At 44.0% G+C, this 10,000-nt stretch overlaps 2 protein-coding genes across 2 annotated transcripts in view; one reads left to right on the forward strand and one right to left on the reverse strand.

Annotated features, from left to right (window-relative positions):
- Window positions 1-4,806, forward strand: part of gsg1l2b (gsg1-like 2b) — an 18,339-nt gene extending 13,533 nt beyond the window's left edge. Inside the window, exons 4-5 of the mRNA XM_020640346.3 lie at window positions 1,038-1,149; window positions 2,234-4,806. Coding sequence (XP_020496002.2) covers window positions 1,038-1,149; window positions 2,234-2,534 — 413 coding nt within the window. The 3' untranslated portion in view covers window positions 2,535-4,806. The remainder of the gene's footprint in view (window positions 1-1,037; window positions 1,150-2,233) is intronic.
- Window positions 4,807-6,794: 1,988 nt separating this feature from the next.
- hs3st3l (heparan sulfate (glucosamine) 3-O-sulfotransferase 3-like) overlaps window positions 6,795-10,000 on the reverse strand; it is a 13,909-nt gene continuing 10,703 nt past the window's right edge. Inside the window, exons 2-3 of the mRNA XM_020640448.3 lie at window positions 9,247-9,476; window positions 6,795-8,458 (exon numbers count right to left, since the gene is read on the reverse strand). Coding sequence (XP_020496104.1) covers window positions 8,070-8,458; window positions 9,247-9,476 — 619 coding nt within the window. The 3' untranslated portion in view covers window positions 6,795-8,069. The remainder of the gene's footprint in view (window positions 8,459-9,246; window positions 9,477-10,000) is intronic.

The following is a 10,000-nucleotide window of genomic DNA, read 5'->3' on the forward strand; positions in this document are numbered from 1 at the left end:
TAAAGATAGAAGGAGCTTCAGCTGACAAAATCTGACACTTCTCTGAATAAAAACGCAAAAAAACAGGTTTAAAATATATGAGGAGGAGTGTTCTTGACAAAACCTCAGAGCAGCTCTTATTGGACGAGTGGAACGACATTAATTAAAACATTTGGTGTTGTAAATTTCAGTCACACAAAAGAGAGTAATTCAAACTCCTGTCAGAGCATGACACAGGAGCTTCTCTGAATGTCAGATTATTTTATTGTTGTTTTTTTTGCCCTCAGAGGACTCAGAGGCTGTTCAAATGTTGGTTCAGACTAGTGTAATGTAACACTGCCACCCTGTGGTGAATGTAAAGCACTGCAGCAGTGTTTGTCTCAGAGGAGGATGTGATTATCTCTCAACCCTCCACACTCGCTCTGCTGCATGGCTGAGTGGCGCTCCCTTCATTAAAGGTGAACTTTAACCCTTCAATGCTGAAGAGGGTCAAAAATAAATCCACCACCGCCTTCAAACAATCCAAAACTCAGCAGCTTTTTGTTTAAAGGTTTATTTTTGGGCTTTATTTAGACACAGGACAGTGAATAGAGAGAGAAATCAGAGAGAGAGTGGGGAATGACATGCAGGAGAGGAGCCACAGGTCGGATTTTAACCCAGGCCGCCTGCTTGGAGGACTATGGTCTCCGTATATGGGTTGCATACACTAACTACCAGGCTACTGGCGTCCCCAGCAGCAGCAGCTCGGCTATTAATAAGAACAAACCAACATGATCTCATCACCCCGCTGTTGGCGTTTCTACACTGACTGTTCGCTGATTTTAGAACTGATTTTAGATTTTTTTTATTACTTATAAGACAAAACATGAGCCGACCTCTTCCTTTATCTCTGAGCTTTTATGAACCAGGACGCAGTTTGAGATCCTCTGGCAGAGCTCTCCAAGGTCCAAGCTGAGAACTAAAGGGGGACAGGTCCTGACCATCCAGACTGTGTAAAACTCACATTGCTCATTTTAAGGTATGGTAAGGTAAGGTGTGTGTGTGTGTGTGTGTTTCAGGTCTCCTGGGTATGGTGGCCCATATGATGTTCACCACGGCCTTCCAGTTGACCGTCAGTCTGGGTCCAGAGGACTGGAAACCTCAGAGCTGGGACTACAGCTGGTCCTACATGTGAGTATCTGATGAGCTGCAGAGAAAGCAAGAAGGCAGCGGAGATGACTGAATGTTTTTTTAATCCCTTATATCTCTTACATCCCAGCAGAACATAGTTTGCATTTGGCATCCAGGCTTCATCCCTCTTCACAGTTTTAATTTACATGAGAAGGACGAACCTTTAGTGAGTCGTACGTTAACACAGGAAGCTAAAAAAAGGGCACATTTTATACAAAATCCACTTCACCATGTTTCTCTAACACTAATATGTGTCCCTAGTCCGTCTACAAACCTTCCAATGATGAGAAAAGTCCATCCTCTCCGTCCTTTGCCTGCTCCACTTTTCAGAAAATGTATGCTCAAACAGGCCCTTCATGACATCACAAAAGGCAGTAACCCCTCCCCCAGGTGGGTGACACTCACACAGCTAGGTGTTTGTTCTGCCCTCTGAGTCTGCCTTCTCACCGTAAACAATAGGGCATGGAGCGAGAAAGCCTGAGACACCCAAACCCTTCCAGAGAGGGGGCGTGGTCGGACACAGCTCATTTACATTTAAAGGTACAGACACAGAAACAGCCTGTTCTGAGCAGGGCTGAAATAGAGGGGTTTATAGGCATGATCAAATACAGGATCAGAGTAGATTTAGAACAAGAAACTTCACACACATGTTTTTAAGAGCTCTGGGACTTATTTACACTGGTTGAGGGGAATATGTGACCTTTTCACTTTAACTTCATCAACAAAGAATAATTCCAAAAAGTTAAAGAAAACTGTTGCTTTGAATATAATGAAAACGTATCTGCAACCTTAAAAACATAACCTCAGACAAACAAGACACACAACATGTTTCTTTATTTAGATGTTAAAGGGTTGTCAAAAAGCAGGTTTGTAATTATTTCTTTGTTGTTATACAAGCGTTGTTATTCTGTCACACAATAATTATGACTAAAGCATGACTCATGTTCCTGTCAGCTTGTTTTCTGAATGCTCTAATTATCACATCATGTTCATGAGGGAGGGAGCTTGTTAATATGTCCGTGTTGTTCATGCATCAGCTGATTAACTGGTGAAGCTAAATTGCGTCTGTGTCTCCTTCCTGCAGTTTGGCATGGAGCTCCTTCACGGCCTGCATGGCGTCCTCGGTCACCACCATCAACCGCTACACCAAAACCATCCTGGAGTTCAAGCACAAGCGCAGGAACATCGAGAAGAACCTAAAGATCAAACAGAAGCTTCTGGAGCTGGACTCACCTGAGCAGGTGTGGGACATGTACATCAGCTCTGTGCCGAGCACCGCCGAGGAGCTGCTCGACCTGTCGTCCAACGGCCGAAAACTCTCCAACACCTCCATCTTCTTAGACCTCAACGACCTGCCCGATGCGCAGGGGGAGGAGTACTGCTAGAGGAACAGCCTGGTTAAACATTGGCAGGTGTAAACATCTTCAGGTGTAAACATCAGTGGGTCATTGTCAGGTTCAATGTGAGACGATTATGTAACTCCTGTAAACAACATGAGACCACGGCTGAGAGAAGGTTATTTAAAATAGCTAAACATTAGTTAGTGTGTCATTAGTAAATAAATCAATGTAAACTCCATCCCATTAATATGATCCTGATTTCTGCAGCTTGATGATCCAGTAGATGTCATTATTGAGCACCAGCATGAAACCAAAACAAACTGCAGTTTGGCCACACCTCCTCCATAGTCAAGTGCAAGCGGCGACAAAATCATCCTCTTCTCGAGCTGCAATCATCTGTGTCCTGCGTTGTTGTGTTAGCATGCTAATGTTAGCGCTCTTTAGTTAGCTCGTAGCTTCACACTGCATTTTAATTAACACAGAATGATCGTGATCTAAAAACTCTTACTAACATTCAAATAATCAGTGAGTACGTTCTTCTTCTTTTCTCTAGTCCTTGACTAAAACAGCGTTTATACACAAGGGGAGGAGCCGGCCGTCCCGTCCATGTAAACACCGCTCTGACAACAACACAGCCAGCGAGACTCGAGCTTCTCACTCATTGTAGACAGTCATGACTCTGACAGACATTTACAGGATATACTGGATTTATGATATATTTATGAGTAACATGCTGCACATTCTTCCTTTAATGAACATCGCGTCCTCTGTTTCTTAAAGGTCTCAGTTATTTACAGGAACTGTTATTCAAGTCTCAGAATTTAAATGATGATGACGTGCTGATGCGCTAACGTCTCATGTAGCCCCTTTAAGGACCAGCGCGCCCTGGAGCTCAGCACATCCACCCTACAGGTGTGTTAACCTTACCTCTGTACACGCAGTGTGTTTATGAAGAGTCACTGCTGTAACTGTTGGAGACACCAGGAGGACAAGTCTCCAACAGTGAACACTTCATCCTGAACAGTCGTCTGAATCGAGGAGTCGTCACGTGCTCCATCGCTATGTCGAGGACGACGTGCAGAGCTGTGACGGATCAGTGATGACGAGCTCCTTTTATTGGTACACTTCCTGTTTATTGATGTGATGAACATGTGACCCACACAGCATCAAGTAGCTTCAGTGCAGTATTTAAAAACTGAGAAAGAAGGGCGGGGCTCCAGACTGGAAGAGGAGATCTTCTGGGGGAGGATTTGGTTCACGTGTGTGTTTAACTTGTAGAAAGTGAAGTCAAAGTGAAGTCACATAAGACTCGATTAGTAGCTCTTGGTTTGTATATTTCTATATTTTAACGAGGGCTGTTGGCAAAGTTAATCACGATTAATTAAGGTCTGAAATTAACTCATTCATTGTTTTTTTAATCTCAAGTTATTTTGTCCCTTCATGACCTAACCTTCCATCTACAGTAAGGGCCTTACTGTATTTCAAAATAAAAGCAGTACCCATTTTAAACACTAGGTGTCAGAGTTACATACTGCTCCTTTACATTTTGATTTTCAGCCTTAAAAGTGTTTTAAAGACTAAATATTAATAAATTAGGTCATGTTTTTTTCTCGTTGGTTTTCCCTTCAGGTCTTTATGTTAATGTTTGCATGTCACTAAACTTAATAATAAGATGAAACTTTATTTTTAACTCAAGCAAACTGCTGAGGAACTTACCAACTCAAATTCAGATGTGCAAAATAAAGAGACAGAACAGTCTTGTACTCCTGCATGGTGGAGAATAAAGCGAGTCTGGAGCCTTGAGGAGGTTAAACTGGAGACTGTAGCTCCGCCCACACAGGTACACACAGGTGTAATGTCAGGTGGAGGTGTGTGTAGGCCTGCTGAGTGCCTTTCCTTCGAGCAGCATGCCTCTCTGATCACACAGCCCGCTGTGCAGACTGCCAAACTCACCGGAGATCTGAGCGCGCTCAGTAGAGCTCTCTGCGTCATCCTCTTGATCAACAGGAACTTTTCTTATGAACGCGTGAACTGTTGTGATGGATAGCGGCGAGCAGGATTGTAAAGTGCATTTTAAATGTATAAAAACAGATTTGTGTATTTATTTATGAAGTGAGATGTGTTTAAGTCAAAGATTTATTCAGGTTTTATTTCTTTTTATCTTCTCTGGGTCGTGATTTCTCATGCAGCATGGACGGTTGTGAGTTTTTTGTGTATTATTGTTTGCAATCTAACATATTGATATATTTATGAATTTTTATGAGAAGACAAAGGTGAAGAGGAGAGGAGGTTATAATAAAGATGTTTCTTGTTTTTACCTGCTGTTCTTCTTATTGTCCACCAGATGGCGCCACCTTCTAACTCTTACATCAGTTAATAAATGTGTGGCGTCTCTAAACAGGAACTGAATCTGTTCTTCATATAAACAGATTCACGTCTGTAGATAAGTCATGTGCTCTGATACATTTTACTTTTTTGAATTGTAAAAAAAACTTTAAAAACAATAAATCAAACTGACCTAAACTACAACCAATCAGGATGCTGCTATTGTTTTTGTTTAGTTTTTCTGCCGTGTCGCTGAAGCTAGAGTTGTAGTCAAGACCGGACTAACAAGACTAAAACACACCCGAGACAGAGACAAGACCAAGACATTTAGGGATCAAGACCGAGTTAAGACCAAGGCAGGACGAGACGGAAACTAAACCAAGACCATAAATATCTCTGATAAATTATCATCTTGTGTTTAGGGGGCGTGTCACTCACTTTAAAACCCGGAGTCCACCCAGTCTGAGACGAGACTGAGACCTTCAAAAAGCCTTGAGACTGAGACCAATTTCAACCTGAAATATTCTTTATAAATACATTTTTCTTGTCTTACTTTTCTTGTATTTTAGAAATCCGCACAGCTCTTAATTACTGAAACTGATTTTTTTAAACTTAAGCTGACACGAGTCGTTTAAATACGACAGGTCAGGTGCAGGGACTACAGGTGATAACGAGCCTTTTGGCATATTTACAGAAATGTTGATTTGTCATGATTTGCAGTTTTATGTTTGGTAATTTTCTATCCTTTGTTTGTTTCCCTGTTGTGTACTTATTTTATTTAATGAGTTTATTCTTTAGAGTTTCCTGTTTTATATTGTAGTTCTTGTAGTCTCCAGTGTTTCTGGTCTTACTTCCTTCCTTTGTCTGGTTTCCCTCCATTTATCGCCCTGATTGTCTTCACCTGTGTCTTTAGTCTCACCTGTGTCTTTAGTGTCACCTGTGTCGTTAGTCTCACCTGTGTCTTTAGTCTCACCTGTGTCTTTAGTCTCACCTGTGTTGTTAGTCTCACCTGTGTCGTTAGTTTCACCTGTGTGTATTTAGTCTCAGTGTTCCTTCTTGTTGTTGTCAGTTCATTCGTCTTAGTAGAGGCTGCTGTGTAAAGAGTCTGTCAGTATTATTCCATCCATTAATACACATTGATATGCCGCCGCCGAAGCAGTGGGAGCAACATGGGGTTAAGTGTCTTGCCCAAAGACACATTGGACTTGTTGCTGCAGGAGCTGGGGATCGAACCCCAGACCTGCCAAAAGATGACCGACTCTACCACTAAGCCACAGCCGCCCCTATTGGCTCTCTGAGGTACGTTTCTTTCCTATAAGTGTTTTTTTGGGGGGGGTTTCTGTCTTTAAAGAAGTTTTCTTGTTTCTTCACTACATGACACTCTGTCCCTGTTAAATAAACCCATGCATAACATAAACATAATCATTTCTCCCAGTAATAAATAAGTTGTTCATGTCAATATTTATGTAACTATTAAAGCGATATTATGCTTTTATAAGGACTCAGCAGCTGGAGTTGAAACGTGAACATTATATATCTGAGTAACTGAGTTGAATTCTGGGGGGCAGTATCTCAGTCGGTTCGGTAACCAGAGGGTCGCTGGTGCGGACCAAATCTGGTAAATTGGTCTGGTAGCTAAAGAGGTGCCAGGCCACTTCCTGAACACTGCCTAAGTGCCTCTGAGCAAGGCACTGACCCTCTCAGCAGCTCAGGAGCACTCACTGTGGGCACACCCCCCCACCCCCCCATCCTGACATCTCTCCATCAGTCCACAGGATCCTGTTTGTTCATGTGTGTGTGTTTCAGCCTCTGTGTGTGCAGCATGTTCAATAACACAGTGTAAAAAATGAATTTCCCCTCGCAGGATTAATGAAGTATTTCTTCATCTTCTAATCAGAAGTCTATGATTCATTGTTTTCAGGTCACAGATATCTACAATCAAATATTTTTATCAGATTTATCATTTTGAATATGGAGAATTTTGTTGTTTATACTCTTAATAAATATTTGTCATATTAAATCTGCTTTATATTGAAACGGGTCCGAAAGCTTTAGTTGATATTATGATGACAGATTAAATGTTAAAGACCCGTTGTCAGCCTTACATCTCTGACATGAACGGATTTAATGCTGCAAAGTAATCAAACTAATGTGACCTGCAATCTCATCAACATGACTCTAAACCGTACAGCTTTACATCAAACTACGGCAAACCAAGAGGGACAAAAGAGAGAAAAGTGCTTGAAAATAGTTACATTTTTATGCTTTCAAACTAGTGCAAATACATGCAAACTGAAAGAGACCACCCTGTAGACGCTCAGAGAAGCGGCCTGTGATTGGTCGACCTCCTCTCACTGATCTCGCCTGCTGCTGTCCTGGTGGTTGCGTCTCTGCAGGTACAGCAGGTGATTCTGCGGCCGGGTGCTGAGCTGAAGCTCACGTCACGCTGCGATGTGTCAGAGATCGGCAGCACATCCATCTCTTCACATTCATTATTCAGGAATACAAAAAGCCCTCAGTCAGAGCTGAGCTTGTACACACATTCTGTCATTAAACATTCATCCTCCTTTTATCCTGAGCCACGTTGTGTTGGCGAGTCTCATCCTGAGCCACGCTGCGGGGCGAGTCTCATCCTGAGCCACGGTGCTGGGCTACGGGGCGAGTCTCATCCTGAGCCACGTTGCGGGGCGAGTCTCATTCTGAGCCACGCTGCGGGGCGAGTCTCATCCTGAGCCACGCTGCGGGGGCGAGTCTCATTCTGAGCCACGCTGCGGGGCGAGTCTCATTCTGAGCCACGCTGCAGGAGGAGTCTCATTCTGAGCGACGTACTACGACGCTGCAGGGCGTATCTCCACATGTCTGCATCGATTGCCCTTCAATATTTAGAACAAACAGGTGGGAAAATAAAATACAGAAATATTCAGTGTGAAAGAGTGAAAAATGAATCTGCTCTGGGTTCAGACTACAGCTACAGTATCAGGGTTTAACTGCAGAGACACTAAATCTACACTGTGTTTGACTTTTTTCAGCCATAACCTTTAAAAAGCGTCACCTCTTATACGGAACATCTGGTGATAAATGACACAGCTGGTGTAAAACAAAACGTGTGTATTAAGGTGATGATGAGAGGAGGATGTATTGACCCTCATGAAGAAGTCTCTGAGGCACCCTCTGCTGGTCAGGAGCAGAACACCGGCTCTGTTCACCGAGTCTTTGTATCTGTATTGTGTCTTCTGTTTCTGCACATTAAAAGTGTCACTGCCAGCCAAAGTCCTGCCCGGCCAGCTGGTAGAAGCGCTGGTTGTGCGGTTTGTAGAAGTCTCTCAGTCTCTGCAGCACACGGGGGTTGATGACGGCGTGCATGCGGCCCTTGGTCTTGCCCAGGCAGTGAGGTTTGCTGCTGCCCTCTGGCTTCTTCAGGCAGGGGAATCCTTTCGTCTTGTTGAAGTAGAAGTGTTTGTCCGTCACGATCCTTTGCAGACCCAGGAAGTCCTGCACCCGGCCCAGCTCCCCGGCCGGGTCCGAGATGAGCCGCTCACCGCTCACCAGGTGGATCTGAGTCCTGGGGAACCAGGCCAGCCAGCGCTCCAGGTGCTGAGCGTATAGACCGATCCACAGAGGGCTCCACAGAGAGTCGATCTGACCTGCAGGAAACACGGAGGGATACAGAGGTTCAGAGGCAACATCACCTCAAATCCTGATTGGAGTTTATAAGGCAGGGTTGGTCATTTCCCGAAAACTAGCATGATTATGAAAGTAGCATTCCCTCAGTGCTCCGTCTGCACCCGCCCCCCTCCCCTCTGTGCTCCCTCAAAAGCCACGCCCCCTCACTTACATGCACAAGCGCCGTTGGTCTAGAAGCGGGCCACAGCTCACGCTTTGACTGTGGGCTCATGCACGCAAGAGGTAGAGAGCGAGCAGGGAGACAGGGAGGCGTGTGATTGGTTCATCAGATTGGTACCTCGTGGCAGACATTGGTTGAAGTTTTTACAGGCTAACAACTGCTACAGATGAAGGATTTTCTTCGTTCCTTTTTCAGAGAACATGAGTTATTCATTTCTGTCAGGACCTAAAGACAATTTCAACCAGAATCTTAAAAAGTCAATCTGGAGGAAATTACCAACTCTGCCTTTACTGGTGGTAATCTGAACTCTTGGTCCGACTCAGCGACGCACTGAGTCTCCTTTCCCGTGCACCTGGACCTTTGAGATCTCCGCCTGTCTGAATCTAAAACGTGAACTTTCCTGTCTGTAGGTTTGTTGTTGTTTTTTGCTTTAACTTGCTCGTGCACAGAAGAGAGAGAATAAAGTTTGAAGGATGGATTTATAATAAATCTCTTTATTCGTTAAATGTTTCCATCTGTAGAGAAAAGTCTGTATCGTCATTCTCACAAGTCAGCTGACCTGAAAGCTCACACCTCACGTTACGTTACCTGTGCTTTTGTTCTTGAAGGCGAGGCTCTCAAACGGGGGGATGTCGGGGGTCTTGGAGATGATCTGGGTGTAGTCAGAGATGGCTCTGGTCACGGGATCGCGGACGACCACGATCAGCTTCACGTCCTGAGACATGGCGTGGACTCGAGCCGGTGTTTCCACGGTGACAAAGTAACGAGGCGTCTTCTCCATGACGATCTGACCGTCCAGAGCTTTGGGCATCATACTCCTGAAAACACAGAAGACATGTGATTGAAAGACATAAGACGGGAACATTATTTATTTATTTTTTTAAATGTTTGGTGTCAGACACCGGGGGACGATTATTTATTTATTTATTTATTTATTTATTTATTTATTGTCCCTGAGTCTTAGAAAGATGCTCTCTAACACGGTTCTCCATCAGTCACACTGACAGACATCAGTGAGTAAAAACACACAGAGATCATACTCACTACTGTGTGCATACAGACACACACACACACACACACAGTCTCTCTCTCTCTGCTCACCTCCACCTGCCTCACACAGACGGCCGCCAGCTTGGACTCGTTTACCTCTAAACGAGTCCCACAGGACCAGACGGGACATCTGCCAACGCACCTGACCGTCTCACCAAACACACACACACACACACACACACTGAATCAGCACCTCGTCTTGTTTAAATGGAGCTTGGACGACTCAGGTGAGTTTATAACATTTGTCATGTAAACTGTTCTCACCTGTTTTGACTGTTTTAGCTCTAAACAT

Source organism: Labrus bergylta, chromosome 21 (genome assembly GCF_963930695.1).
Source record: "Labrus bergylta chromosome 21, fLabBer1.1, whole genome shotgun sequence".
Classification (NCBI taxonomy): domain Eukaryota; kingdom Metazoa; phylum Chordata; class Actinopteri; order Labriformes; family Labridae; genus Labrus; species Labrus bergylta.